Raw genomic sequence first — 15,660 nt, 5'->3', positions numbered from 1 at the left:
GTGCCTCTGCTCAGCTTGCTGGCTTTAACTGATTGACACTTTTTCTCTCTAGCCCCCACGCTAGCCAACTCTGCTTTGTCTCTGCTATCTCTCATACCCATCTACTGTCTGACACAGAGTATCTGCTTGGTTAATCTCCCATTACCTTCCTTTTGTTCTCCATGATGATTTTATGAGAATGGAAAAACTGGTTTGGCCTGTATTTTGACACTGCTAAATTCAGTGTGTGGCAGCCAATCTCAATACTCCAAGCAGTGATTAAACACCAACACCCACTAGACCCAGTAATTTAGAGGAGTCAAGGCACCCACCCAAACACACACAAATGTATCCTCACAGCTACACTGTAGAGTGGATCAGGCTGAGAAAGAATGATAAACCAAAGTAATCTTTAGAGCTGAGCACAGATTTGAACTCAGATCTGTCCAATCCAAGGCTAGCCCTCCCGCCATTTCACTAGTCCTCATCCTGGATCTATTTTAAATTACTAAATGTCAGAAATCCCTTGAATAAATGTAGATTAGATTAATACCTGAAAAATGTGTATCCTATTTCTTTCAAGCTACCACAAGTTTCTCTTGAAACAAACCTCATCAAATTGAACTGGAACTGTGCCATACTTTCACAAATTCCTATTCATTTCAACAGGCCCTGAGCAGGATGGCATTGCTGTTCATTGTGCCCCCAAAAAAGGTTGTGCTGAAATTTGAATATGATGGTTCCTCTGTTTTCAGATGTCTCTGTTGCCGAATGTTTCGGAACCCAAACGCCGAAAAACTGGAAGTAAATTCTTCTGTTTTTGAACGGGCCTCGGAAATCAAAAGGTTTCCGCTGAGTGTACCACTGCATTTTTCTCAATTTTCTGCGCCTTGGTTTTCAAATGTTTCAAAAGTAGAACGGTCTTCTGGAATGGGTTACGTTCGAAAACCGAGGTACCACTATATATGGTTTTTCTTCCTCTCCTGAAAAGACCTGGCTTGCCTCCAAACCATGTCTATTTTGTGGGATGGATTCAAATGCATACTGGAAATCTAGGATTGCACAGTTAAAACACATGTTGTCAGACAATTTCTACCCACGCATAGAAGCAAAAGTGGTGCTGGATTGAGCAATCTCTTCCTGAACAGATTGGAGTGTGTGTGAAGGATTGTCCAAATCTGCCCCAAGGAATGAACAGAACAGGGGAGATCTACTTTTCATTAGCTGGAAAGTAGCCTTCTTCAGTGTGGTTCCTGCCAGGTGTTTTGGTCTACAGTTCTCATTAGCCCCAGCCATTGGTGAAGGCTGCAGTATAGTGTCTCCTGGCAGTTATAAGACATCATGTTGAGCAAGTAGTTCTCAAAGGTTTAGTTAAGGATGCAAAACTCCCCATGGATTTATTATTTACTCTGCTTCATTTAAGTTACATGGTGAGAGAAACAAATCTCCTTGGGCTTCCTTTACACAGCAAAAGACCGGAGGGGAAGTATAATCCACAGTGGGAATGAGAAGTTTCATTTCGTCATTATGCAGACATGAAAGTTTCAAGGACCTCTTTTGCAGACAGAATAATGAGAGGTTCAAAAAGCATTGGATTGCACTCATCTATTTTTTATTCTGAGTAGACCCATTGAAATTAATCACCATGACTAACTCAGGCTCATCAATTTCAATGGAACTACTCCAAATAAAAAATGGTTGAATGCAGCAATCTATCCACTGGGTTAGAAACACACAAACACACTTACACATTGCTCGCGTGCCCCCCCATGCAAACAAATCTAACTGCAGTCAACTAACGTCAACCAACTATGCCCTGCCTGCCCCCCTCAACCTCTGTCACTGACAAGGAAAAAATAATAAGTGAATAGAAAGAAAATCTACTCAAGTGACGCTGACACAAAAAACCTGAGTAAAAGAATGCAAGCTTTACCACTGCAGCCTCTCTCACTCTCTCCCCATTCTCTCCCCCCCCAACTTCACACTGTATGCAACATTAATGTCTCACATTGAATGCAACTGGTAAGTAAAATGGCTCTATGACCTGAAAAAGAGATAACACAGGTATTTTTGTAACCCAATATTTTAATTTTTTTTAAAAAGCCATCTAATATTATTTTCCAATTTAATCCAGATGTATCAGAATCCCATTTAAACAGGTCCATTTGGTAACAAAAAACCAAAACAAAAACAAACATGGAAGCTGTAAATACAGATTAAATGGAGGGCATATGGCATGGCATTTTGGTGAGGATAAAATCATGTGGATGCTGGGGAAAAAATGCTTGCATGAGAAGCACCACATCTACAATAAACCACTGCGTGTAAGTGCCCTGTGTCTCACACACCCATTTACTTTAATGAGAAATTATTGTGAGCTTTTGTGTTGGCACGCATTTGTCGATGGCTCTTTTCAGAGACTTGCTCACCTCCTTGTTCCTCAAGCTGTATATCAGAGGATTGGCCAGAGGTGTAAAGACCGTGTAGAAGAGAGAGAAGACTTTGTTCATTCGGCTCAGTGTGTCTGTATTTGGGAACATGTACACTACTATTAATGCCCCGTAAAAGATAGTGACTACAGAGAGGTGGGAGGAACAGGTGGAAAAGGCTTTCTTCCTCCCCGTGGCAGATGGGATTCTCAGAATTGCAGTGATGATGTAAATGTACGAAGCAATGGTCAGCAGAAATGGTGGAAAGGTAAACACAGAGGTAGTGATGAAACTGGACAACAGAAGAAAATGGGCACCGCTGCAGAGGTGTTGTATCAATGGCATGAAATCACAAAAGAAATGGTCTATTTCGTATGGAGCACAAAAACTGAACTGTGCCATTGTTAGTGTAATTGTGGTGACTACTAACGAGCCACTTATCCAAGATACGAGCACTAACTGGACACAGAGACGGTTGTCCATAAGGGCTGCATAGTGCAGCGGTTTGCAAACTGCAAGATAGCGATCATAAGACATCACCGCCAGGAGATAACATTCTGTTGCTGCTAGAAATGCAAAGAGCCAGAACTGTAGCATGCATCCTTTTGCAGAAATGGTTCTGTCCCCAGATAGCAGGCTGGCTAGCATTCTTGGCAGAATGGTTGAGCTATAGCAGGTCTCTAAGCAGGATAGGTTACCCACAAAGAAGTACATGGGTGTGTGAAGGTGCTGGTCAGAAATGACTAGAATAACAATGAGGATATTCCCAGCCATGGTCACAAGGTAGATGGACAGAAAGATCAGGAAGATGAATATCTGCAGATCCTGGAGATCGCCAAACCCCAGCAGGACGAAATGCATAATGATTGTTTGGTTTTTCTCTCGGATGCTACTCATGGAATGCATCTGCCATAAATCAAACAAAACATTAAACATGCTTTCAATGCAGGTAGCTACAAATAGAGAATGAAAAGAAAGAAAAGAAAAGAAAAATGCAACAGCAAAAGAAAGGCTGGGTCGATGGTCTTTATGGTAACAGTACTGGAAAACATTGATGTGAAAATGTTATTTATAAGAGGATATATATTTATAAGAAGATAAACACATACAGGACACCCTGCTGGGCCAGACCAAAAACCCACCTCATCCAACATCCTGTTTCCAACAGTGTTCATTATCCTCTTACATCACACTCCTGTATGAGACAGTTAATGAAATGTTTCTTACCTACTGTTATGATATCAAACTAGCGATAATGGCTTATTCCTTTACCGTATGGGTTTGTTTTCCAAGAAGAAGGTGGTAAATACTTCCTCTTTTGGTTTGTTGCAGATATTGAATCCAGCAGCTTTGAATGTTTGCATTTCTAAATGCTCTGCCCCTTGTTTTTTAATATCTTTTCCAGAGGAAGGCTGGTTATCCCCTGGACACTATTTAACTGTGAAAGAGGAAGTAGTATTTTTGTTGTTGTCGTCACTGTTGTTCTAAATCAAATTTTCAAATGAACATTGGTGGCTGATGACTTTTGGAACTCATGGGGAAGAGATCCCAACAGGAGGTGGAGTCAGAGCCAATGATGAGCAGAGCCAATTAATTCTGTTCTGGTCCCCATCCGCCTCCCTGTTATGTTCCACAATTGGCAAGACTGATAATAAGGAGAAGAAAGCTGCCATAAGTAGTGCCATCCCCTGGACTAGGTGCAAGAAAGCACGCAGTTGGGGGCTGGTTGAGGGAAGAATGAGGTTGGTGGGGCAGTGCCCCACTTGCTACAATGGAGCAGCCTTTGTGGCAAGCATTCATTTTCAAAAACAGTGTTGTGTTGAGTGCTATGCCATTCCTTCAATGGCCAATTCTCAGGCCAATGTTGCTAACGTAAGCAAATCAGCCTCACACATTCAGGAGGGAGGTATCAATGGGCTCAGGGTAAGTTCAAAGTTTCCATAAGGATAACAAACTTTAGGGGAAAGCTTCGGGAGGAAATGACTTGGCCCAGCTTATGAAACCCTTGATGAGGACGGCTTTATTACCCCATCATACTACATTGTTTTGTCCCTATAGTCTGCAGCAGGGAAAAACATGTTCTCACATTGGTTTACATTCCATTTAATTCCTTGTACAAATGAAGGTACCCATTTCACTATGCATGAACAAGGACACAGAACCGCACAGAGATAGGAACTATTGCTCAGCAAGCTGTGGGTACTTGTGTTTTGGTATTCTGTTTCGTATTGTGTTTTGGACACAGGTGGCCCTGTGGTCTATACCACTGACGCTCTTGGGCTTGCTGATCAGAAGGTTGGTGGTTTGAATCCCCACAATGGGGTGCGCTCCCGTTGCTCAGTTCTAGCTCCTGCCAACCTAGCAGTTCGAAAGCACACACACACACACACAAAGTGCAAGTAGATAAATAGGTACCGCTCCGGCGGGAAGGTAAATGGTGTTTCCATGCGCTGCTCTGGTTTTGGTGTTCCATTGCGCCAGAAGTGGTTTAGTAATGCTTGCCACATGACCCAAAAAAACTGTCTGTGGAAAAACGCCGGCTCCCTCGCCTGTAAAACGAGATGAGTGCTGCAACCCCAGAGTCCTCTGCAATTAACTGTCAGGGGTCCTTTACCTTTTTTATTCTGTCATAAAATTGTTGCAGTGGTACCTTGGGTTACAAATGCTTCGAGTTACAAACACTTTGGGTTACAAACTCCGCTAACCCAGAAGTAGTACCTTGGGTTGAGAACTTTGCTCCAGGATGAGAACAGAAACTGCATGCTGCTGGTGTGGCGGCAATGGGAGGCCCAATTAGCGAAGAAGAAGAAGAAGAAGAAGAAGAAGAAGAAGAAGAAGAAGAAGAAGAAGAGGAGGAGGAGGAAGAAGAGTTTGGATTTGATACCCCGCCTTTCACTCCCTTTAAGGAGTCTCAAAGCAGCTAACATTCTCCTTTCCCTTCCTCCCCCACAACAAACACTCTGTGAGGTGAGTGGGGCTGAGAGACTTCAAAGAAGTGTGACTAGCCCAAGGTCACCCAGCAGCTGCATGTGGAGGAGCGGAGACGCAAACCCAGTTCCCCAGATTACGAGACTACTGCTCTTAACCACTACACCACACTGGCTCACACAGTGAAAGCACACCTCAGCTTAAGAATGGTTTCGGGTTAAGAACAGACCTCTGGAACGAATTATGTTCGTAACCCAAGCTACCACTGCATTTTTAATTATAATATTAATTATGATTTTCAGTTTCATACATTTCAATAATTTTACAAGGAGGAGCACAGGGTTAGCTCATTCACACAACTCTCTTCCCTCCCATGGTTCAACAGCTTATGCTGCCACAGCCACACTATGATGTGTATGAAATGTGGACAAATTCCAGTATGCACATTCCTGTAAGCCCACTTACAGTAGAGCATAAAATACATTAATTTGCCTCTTTCTGTTTTGAGCCACTGTTTACTCAGTTTGCTTACTGTTGATTTCTTCCAGTGAAACTGAAAGAGGAAGGGCCATAGCTCAGTGACAGAGCATGTCCCTTGAGTAGAGAAGGTCCTAGATTCTTTGCATGGCATCTCCCTGCCTTAAACCCTTGGGAGCTTCTGTCAGTGCAAACAATACTGAATTGACCAATGGGCTGACTCATTATGAGGCAGCTTTCTATGTTCCTATATGATATTCTTTAAAAAAGAGCAAGCTTTGAAGTCAGTAGTTTAATTGCAATATGCTTAAGTTCATAAGTACCAGTAGTTTGATGCTTCTAGCCTTAAAACACCTATTATTAAAATGATGTCAAAGGAGACTGTGATTTCCCTGTGGGAAGAGAGAGATGCAATGCACCAAGAAGGAAAATCATTCTGATGGAATATATATGGAGAGAAGAAACACTGAAAACAAAAATGCCTTTTTTAATTTCAAGAATGAATTGAGGTCAAGAATAAGATGGGGAAAATGAGAAGAGACTGTTTTCAGAACAGAGATACAGCAGAAGAAGTAAATTGAATTCCGGCACTATGGGCATGTTGTAATCTATACATTTTTAAAAATGTTATTAATCAAAGCAAACACACTACAGTCAACTGAGACATGAAAACAGCGATAATGAGAAATAAGGTAAGCAACCAATGGCTTTTCCATTGATATGTGAGAATGAGATAGGAGGAAGGGGGGGGGGAAGAAAGAAACAGAAGCATCTGTTCATGAGTTTTAGAGTTGGAAGGGACCCTGAGGATCATCTAATCCAACCTTCTGCAATGCAGGAATAAGTAGTTGTCCAGTATGGGGATTAAACCTGTGAAATAATAATAATAATAATAATAATAATAATAATAATAATAATAATAATAATAATAATTTATATGCCACCCATTTGACTGGGTTGCCCCAGCCACTCTGAGTGGTTTCCAGCAAATTATAAAATCACAATAAAACATCAAACATTAAAAGCTTCCCTATACAAGGCTGCCTTCAGATGTCAGATAAATGTTCATCTCTTTGACATCTGACGGGAGGGCATTCCACAGGGTGGGTGCAACTACCAAGAAGGCCTTCTGCCTGGTTTCCTGTAACTTCACTTCTCACAGTGAAAGAATCGCCAGAAGATGCTCAGACCTGGACCTCAGTGACTGGGCTGACTGGGCTCAGACGATGGGGGTGGAGATACTCTTTCAGGTATACAGGGCCAAGGGCCATTTAGGGCTTTAAAGCTTAGCACCAAACCTTTGAATTGTGCTCGGAAATGTAATGGGAGATAATATAGATCCTTTAGGACTGGTGTTATATGGTCCTGGTGGCCGCTCCCAGTCATCAGTCTGGCAGCCACATTCTAGATTGGTTGTCTTGTGTGCAGGCAAGTGTATGTTAGGTGAAATGTGCACAAAATAAAATTGTATGAATGTTTTCATGGTGTGGAAATGTGAACCAAGTATAAGACAGAAAAGAAAAACTAAGGGAAACTGAAATTGTCTGGTTTGTCCATCCCTAGTATTTGCTACTATTAATGAAGAATTAAAAAGCAAATATATTATTAAGGATAATGCGCACCATGCTCAACCTAGGCCCTGTTAAAAAATCCTAGTGATGGAGAGGAAAATATTTGTTTGAACCCTCTAGTTGTGTTCACTTACGACTTAAAAAGTTGTCCTGGAAAACCTCCTCCCATCCTCTTCTCTCTACCCCTCTCTAGTTTAATATCTGCTGTATAACTGCCAACGTCTAAACCTTATGGGTGCAAATGAAAAGAGCTAATGTATATTAATCCTTTCCACCCATCTAAAGTAGAGTTTATCTAATCTTTCCAGGTGTGAAGCTAATACAATGGCAAAAGCAGAATTGAGAAATCAAACAGTCCTCACTGAATTCCTTCTTCTGGGATTTGGAGATCTAGGAGATCTTCGGTTTCCTCTCTTCCTGCTCTTCTTAGTGATCTACATTGTGACCATGCTTGGGAATATTCTCATTGTCGTGCTTGTTGTGACTGATCGCCACCTTCACACCCCCATGTACTTCTTCCTGGGAAACCTGTCCTGCCTGGAGACCTGCTACAGCTCCAACATCCTTCCCATGATGCTGGCCAATCTCTCTGACGGAGGTCCAAGAACCATTTCTATAACTGGATGCATGATCCAATATTACTTCTTTGGCTTCTTGGCAGCCTCGGAATGTTATCTCCTCGCAGCGATGTCCTACGATAGGTATGTGGCAATTTGTAAACCACTGCTCTATACAGTACTGATGAATGGCAGAGTTTGCCTCCGGCTAATAGCTGCATCTTGGATCAGCGGTTCATTGGCTATTAACGTGACTATATATTTAATGCACCAGTTAAGGTTCTGTGGCCACAGTGAAATCAGCCACTTCTTTTGCGATTTCAATCCAATATTAAAGCTCTCGTGTAGCGACACACACGTGATTGAACTTTTAACCACCTTCCTGGCTGCAATATGTTCCTTGCCTCCCTTCTTGTTGACCCTGACATCTTATGTCTATATCATAACTACCATTGTGAGAATCCCCTCCACCAGTGGGAGGCAGAAAGCCTTCTCGACCTGTTCCTCACACCTCACTGTGGTGTCCATGTTCTATGGCACAATCATGATTGTCTACATGTTGCCCAAAACAGATGCCCTGCGAGACCTCAACAAAGTCTTCTCTCTCTTCTATACAGTCCTGACACCTTTCTTCAATCCCCTGATATACAGCCTGAGAAATAGAGAGGTCAAGGAAGCCTTCAGAAAAACATTTACTAAATGTTGCATTTGGGAAAGAATGCAGGGCCATCGTTTAATGCAGGGCTTGTTTATCTAGAAGTTGAGTTTGCTCCTCATTGATGATGTTATTTTTTTCTTGGGGAAAAATCATACACACATTACCCTACTTAATACTGTTGTAATGCCCAAAAGGCATTCACATTGGATTGCCTCCTTGGTAATGGCAGATAGCTTTTCCTTCTTTCTTTTCCAATGTTGTAGGTTTGGCTTTATAGACAACTTGTATATAGTAGTTCTTAGCTGATTATTGGTCCTGTGTTTTTGTTGCAACCATTATTTTATAAATAGGAAAGTGTATAGAAATTATGCAAAAAAAAAATTCAAAGTGTGAAGGGTTGTGCATATGTGGGTATGAGACGAATTAAAGTGCTAGTATATTCATGCCTGCCACAGTCACATATAAAGAAGGGTGTGTGTGTCTTTATTTTTATTTTTTGCAAACCTGAGATGGAATATGCTGGTGAGGCAAACAGTATCATTCCTTTTCCAGCACATTTTCTTGCTATCAGAAGAAAATCACCCTGGTGGGGTGGAGCCACAATGCTAGCTTCCTGAAAATGGTCTTGCTGCTACCTACAAAGAAGGACAGGAGGATGTGGTGAAGTGGCGGAGAGTTTGCTCTGCCCATGCACCTGCACTGAATAAACCTCTGCCAACCTCATCTCTACCCCACCCAGTAAGCAGCTGCCAGGAATCTAGCATTGCAGCTCTGCCCTTGTGGGGGATACACTTCTGTCTGCTATCCTCCATAGGTGCAAACAAATTTCTTTCCAGAATCCTTTACTTCTGATATGAGCATCATGTCTTGTTTACATGTAATAATTATTTAGCTCTCAATCATCTTTCCCTCCATTCCAGTTAGACTGGAATATCTGCAGCTATTTGAATTTGTATATGAGGAGCAAGTTCAGTCTTTCCCCTTCATATAAGTAGTTATTCCCTTTTGTGTTTGACCCTGCCTACTAATGCAATGATTATACTGTACACACCTGACACGATCAGTGACATAGTGTGAAAAAGAAGAACACTTGCATGCATTGGTTTTTCGTAATCTCAAGTACCGTTGATTTAAAGGAGATCCCATGGTATCTGTACCCCTTTTAAACCATTTCCTTTCCGTCTATACACTGAATGTGTGGAGAGAGAAACAGCTTTGCAGCTTTGCAGGTGTGCCCCAGGCCTCCTCTGCGAACTGGCGTATTGCAGGCTAGATCGTCCTCCTGCCACCAAATTGGCCAATGATGGCAGGAATTAGAGGGCATTCCCCTGAGTGCGAGATCAACTGACCAATAGCATTGGTTGGCCCAGTCTTCAGGGCAAGGATAAATTTCTCGCTTGCTGGGCCATTTGGCCTCAGGAATATCCTTACCAACCTTGACTCCAGTGCTACGTCTGAAAGGAACTATTATGGATGCATATCAGGGACCCGCACAATTAAGTATCTCAATTATTTCATTTTGTTTATTTATTTCATAAAATGTATATATCACTTGATTGTCAAAAACTTCAAAGCAGATTCCAAAAATGATCAAACAATAAACTCAAGAAAAATTTGCAACCTTAAACACACAAAAATTAAAATACTAAAACAGATTCAAATGACCTCAGTTTTCTAAGCATCTGGGTAGGCTTGTCTAAATATGAATGTTTTTAGCAGGTACTGAAAGGAGAACACAGAAAGTACCATCTTGATCTCAATAGACAGGGAGTTCTAAAGTGCAGGGGCTGCCACAATAAACAATTGGGTTCATATAAATCAGAAATGAGTATGATGTGATGTAGTAGTACTAATACCACTAATCGAAGCAGGGTGGTGAGCTTATGCCTACTGAGCACTAGGAACCCGTTTTTGGACCGGATGATAGGGTGGGTCTGTCAGCTCAAGGGGGGGGGGTCCACTTTCTCTTCGCACCTTGGCCACATGCCAAAAACATTATCTGAAACCCTATTTAAATTCCCCTCTCCCAACTTACTGTTAAGAACAGAAGTGGAGTGGGGAAAGAGGTAGAAGTTGGATCACACCTGTCCTATGTCATGATCCTTAATAGTGCTGTAATGCACTACAGATTTTCAATTGTTGGGAAACTCATAGCTCCACTAGAACTCCTTTTTTGAATTGATCTTTATTACGGCCATTGGCCCGTCACACAACAGTTTCCCATACCACCATAATGTACTTGAACCTCCAAATTTAAAACCGCCAAAGCTTACAAAAAAAAACAGACAAGAACCAAACAAAACAAAAACAGAAGACCAACATCATACATTACAACAAATTTGTAGCATGAACATCGCCCTCTGCTCATAAATTGATAGAAGACATCAATGGTGATATCACCTAATTACATCCTAAAACATAGATCATGGTTTAAAGGGAATTATCCGAGCCACACAGGAGTCCGTTTCTCTTCTTTAGGGATAGGACGCTGATCAAGAATCTGGCAACCATGAGTGATCTTAGGGGGTCATCATCATTTAATAGATATCTCAATTTGGCTTCAGTCGTATCATCGGCAATTCCCTTAAGATATTGAGCAAGAAACTTGCTCCTGGCCGATAAGTGAAAAGCACAATCAAGAATTATGTGATGCAACGATTCTGGTGCCCCACAATTACAATCACATAAGAGCGATATCTGTCCATTGGAGAATCTATTTCTCAGCACGTTCGATGGGAAGGTGTTGAATCTTGCCTTTACAAAGGCATATCTATGAGCTGAGGAAGTTAAAGAATTCAAATAGTTTGGGAGCCTTAAGAGGGGTAATAAACCAAGATTTAGAGGTGAGCAGGTACCATTGCCCAAGATCATTTTCTGCTGCAAGTCCATCTCCTCTAGCTTACAGGTTACTGTTCTTTTAGCTGGAACTATATCCTGCTCTAGTAATTTGGATGGGGAGATTCCCATTGCCATTATTTTCAGCTGTAATTTTTTTACCCATGGGCTCTGGAAATCATCTCTCCACATACATTGTATCAAGTACAAGTTTGGGAGATTGTGCCATAGAGATAACCAGTGACAAAGTATGTGCTTCCACAGAGCATTTTCCAGGGATACAATATTAAGTTCCATGCGTAACGCTGTATTACTTACACAGTTGGGCAGTTTCAATATCCCTCTTAAAAACTGATTTTGAATGACCTCCAGGTGAGATAGGTTGGCAAAAGTCCCCCAAATTGAGATGGCATAAGCAATCGTCGGGATCACCTTGGCCTTGAAGACTTTCAACGCCGATGGGATATGAAGAGCCCCATCGGTGAAGAAGAATCGCAAGATCGCCAAGGAGATAGATTTGGCTCTATTTGTAACATAGGCTACATGGGCCTTCCATCTGAGGTTATGTTGTAACCAGACTCCCAAATATTGGAATCTATAGACTTGTTCGATGACTCTCCCATCAATTCTCCAATTATGGAGTTTCCGGCTCTTTGAGAAAATCAGGATCTTAGATTTTCCATAATTAATTGTAAGGGAATTTGCGTGACAGTATGATCCAAAAATTTTTAGGGCCCTCCTGAGACCTACTCTAGAAAAAGAAAGAATGACTGCGTCATCCGCATATAGTAACAAGGGGCAGCGATAAAGTGCTAGGCGGGGTGCATGAATCCTTTCTTGGGCCTCTATCAGGGGAGTCCTCATGTCACTTATGAACAAATTGAACAGGAGTGGAGCCAATATACAACCCTGTCGGACACCTCTGTTAATGGGAATTGAATTCGTGAGATCACCCTCCGGGGTGAATCTCACTCTGGCCGCTGAGTTCTCATGGAGTTTGATTATTAGCCAGAGAAGCCTTCTGTCGATGCCCCAGCGGGTGAGTTTTTCCCAGAGGATGCTCCTGGGGATACTATCGAATGCTGCCTTCAGGTCAATGAATGCCACACAGAGTTGGCCACCTTTTGGGGTGGAATATTTCCAGGCAAGATGCTGTAAAATTAGAATATGATTAATTGTTGACTGTTTTGGGCGGAATCCGGCTTGTTCGGGCCCAATTAATTTTTTCTCTTCGGCCCATTGGATTAGTCTGTTCAACAGGGAGCGGGCATACAGTTTCCCCACTATTGAGAGCAGGCTGATGTTCCTGTAGTTCCCCGGGTCATCTGGTGAGCCCTTTTTGTGGATTGGAACGATAACAGCGTCCTTCCATACTTCTGGAATCATTCCAGAGTTGTTAACTGCATCGAAGATGTTCGCCAGGACCTTGGCCCACCAGTCTGCGTGGTATTTTATAGCTTCTGCTGGGATCAGGTCTGGCCCAGGCGCTTTCCCTGTTTTAAGGTTGACGATCAAGTCATGGATGTCTTCCGGATCGGTAGGGGGCCAGAGGGGAAGCTGATCTTGAAATTCGTCTCTTGTGTTGACGATACAGTCAGTTGTGGCAAAGTAATTTTTTAAATAAGATTCCCAAACCGGGGCGGGAATAATAGTTAAAGGGTATCTTTTAGTTCTTTTATTTACAAGGAGCCAAAATTGTCTGGTGTTCCGTGATGATGAGGCTTCTATAATTGCCCGCCATTGATTCGCTTGCCATTCCAGTCTGGCACCCTTTTGAATTTGCTTGTAGGCCGATTTTGCTTGGAAATATTCTTTTGGCAAGACCGTTGCCCCAGAGGCTTTATACTCTTTGTAGATGTTACCAAGAAGTTGTCTAGCCTGTTTACAAGCACTGTTGAACCACAATGCACCTGTCTTCCTTTGTGTTCGATTTATTATATGCGTCGGGACAGAGAAAAAAGACGTTAGATCTTCCGACAGATTCGAGAATAGTCTTAGGGTTTGGTCGTAATCATGATAATCCTCAATTAATCCTGAATATGCTTGTTTTAGTCCTTGTTGTAAATATGCTGAGAATTTTTGAGCATGAAGTTCGGACCATTTTACACTTTTGACTTGCAGTACTGGGTTCGTAATCAAATGTGTTGGATGTCTGTCTCCATCTGGGGTCCAGTCTATAGTCATTGTGGCGACCAACGGTAGGTGGTCGCTCAGTTGAATATTTTCAACTTTAAAATGGGAAAATTTGGGGAATATATCATGAGATACCAGCATATAATCCAGGACACTGTTTGCAGAGGGGCTTATGTATGTGAACTCACCCGGTATGTCAGGTGGGCAGTTCCCGTTTAGAATCACTAAGTTTAGACGTAGTACCAATTGGTAAAGAAGGGTTCCTGCTTCATTTACCCTTTTGTCTTTGGAGAGTCTTTGATTGTGGAGGGAGAGGTCATTAATGAATTCAGGGGTTATCCACCATTTGGCTTTGGTTAAGGACTCCCAGTTTGTTGCAATGCGAGCATTGAAATCCCCTGCTATAACATTGGGTATATTGGGGTGTTTGGAGTGACAAAGAATAAGATGTTCCTCCAGGATTTCCCATTTATTGTATAAGTCAGCAATGTTGCCTCCAGGAGGAAGATAAACATTTGCTATAGCAAGTTCGAAGTTTTTCCCCGTAATCAGGGCTGTAATTGCAAGGGTGGAAGCATTTACAAGCGTGAGTTTTGCCCGTATTTTCAAGGAAATTGCTATGACTAATCCTCCACTAGGCCGGCCTCCTTTAGTGGACGGGCATGCTGGTGATGATATAGCATCAAACCCATTAATATTTACTCTCCCCTCTTCCCATGTTTCCTGCAGGAGAATTACTTGGTGTGAGTTTATTAGTTTTACAAAGTCTGGGTCGAATTTTTTCCCCTTCCAACCTGCTATGTTCCAGCTTAAAAGGGAGAACGGGGGAGAGTTTGGCTGAGGTTTGGGTAGTCACAATGGAGAAGGGGGGAACGCTGATCTTGGTGGGTTGTCAAATTTAAAGAAGTCAGTAATTTTCCTTTGACTAATGGTAGATGACTTCTCTCCTTTTGGCGCAGGTGTGCCTCTTGAGCTATTGTGAATATAGATAATATTTGATGTTTTTAGCTGTCGGGCCCAACTAGGCCCTGAAGAGGCTCCTGCCAAGTCCGCTGGAGCTGTCCTCTTTGGGGATCTAACCGATCCACTTGTGATCATTTGGTTTATATGTCCTGCTGGGTCTTCAGTCCACTCTGTGGTGACTCGCGGCACTGTGGTGTCTTCCTCACATGATTGTTGGATTTTTGGTGGAGAAGCCTTACTTGAGGTGGCCACTACCGTCTCAGGACGTGGATGGTCTTCGATGTATGTTGATTCCAAGTCCGGCATGGAGGGGTGAAGGGACAACGATTTATCCAGGGGGGTGTTATCCTGAGTTCCATTCTTGGATCGGTTAATCACAGAGGGAACAGATAAGTCTATTAAAAGCAGGGATGAGTTACCAGCGTGAAGGGGAGGGGAAGAGTCTGCCTCCAGCAGTGGGACCTTCCCATCTACTGCAGAGGGCACCTTATATGCTGGGTATTGGGGAATTGTTGTTTCCACCTCCATGGGGCATGGCACCGCTAAATTAGAGTGGGTATCATTCGTAGGAACTCTGTTGCAGGCGATCCTTAGGAGCTGAAGTTTAAGTAAATCCAGCCTATTTATAATATCTTGTTGTTCCATCGCTGGTAACTCTCCAAAGGAGGCGATAAGCTCTCTTTCCTCCTGGGGTGTCAAAGAGTTACTGGCACACTCGTAGTGTTTGGTTGTAGGAGTGGAGTTACTATGAGACTGGCCCAGACATGGAGTGTACAGCTCAGCCCTCTTTTGTGGTTCAGGGCGGGAGGGTTGTACCGTCTCCTTGGTTAATCCCTCTGATAGGAGGGGTCTAATTTTGGAATCCATGAAAACTCTCGTTGGAAAAATACCAAGATTATTCAAAAAAACTTTTTGCTTAATAATAAGAGAGGGGATTTTTGCAGAGTGGAAAGCCAGCATCACTCTCTGATATCTGTTCTGGCTAACTAAGGGAAGCACAGCACAAAGATCTATTTGTGATGCCTCGAGTTTTAGAAGCCATCTGAGGTGCTCTTTAGTCCCATGTAGCGTTGTCCAACTTAGGTCCCTTCCCCGGAAGGTTAGGGAAATCTTCCTTGGATGTAGAATCA

At 42.5% G+C, this 15,660-nt stretch overlaps 2 protein-coding genes across 2 annotated transcripts; one reads left to right on the top strand and one right to left on the bottom strand.

The window, feature by feature from the left end:
• Positions 1-1,918: 1,918 nt before the first annotated feature.
• LOC309355492 (olfactory receptor 10A4-like) lies at positions 1,919-4,615 on the bottom strand. Its single transcript, XM_081886426.1, has one exon. The coding sequence runs from the start codon at positions 3,342-3,344 to the stop codon at positions 2,337-2,339; it is 1,008 nt and encodes a 335-aa protein (XP_081742552.1). The 5' UTR covers positions 3,345-4,615; the 3' UTR covers positions 1,919-2,336.
• Positions 4,616-5,650: 1,035 nt separating this feature from the next.
• Positions 5,651-8,974, top strand: LOC309355494 (olfactory receptor 2AP1-like). Its single transcript, XM_081886428.1, has 2 exons — positions 5,651-6,505; positions 7,693-8,974. The coding sequence occupies exon 2, from the start codon at positions 7,709-7,711 to the stop codon at positions 8,696-8,698; it is 990 nt and encodes a 329-aa protein (XP_081742554.1). The 5' UTR covers positions 5,651-6,505; positions 7,693-7,708; the 3' UTR covers positions 8,699-8,974.
• The last annotated feature ends 6,686 nt before the right edge of the window (positions 8,975-15,660 follow it).

This window comes from Podarcis melisellensis, assembly GCF_964234715.1.
Source record: "Podarcis melisellensis genome assembly, chromosome: 13".
Classification (NCBI taxonomy): Eukaryota; Metazoa; Chordata; class Lepidosauria; order Squamata; family Lacertidae; genus Podarcis; species Podarcis melisellensis.
The sequence above is the reverse complement of the archived record's forward strand: the minus strand, read 5'-3'. Positions and strand labels throughout refer to the sequence as shown.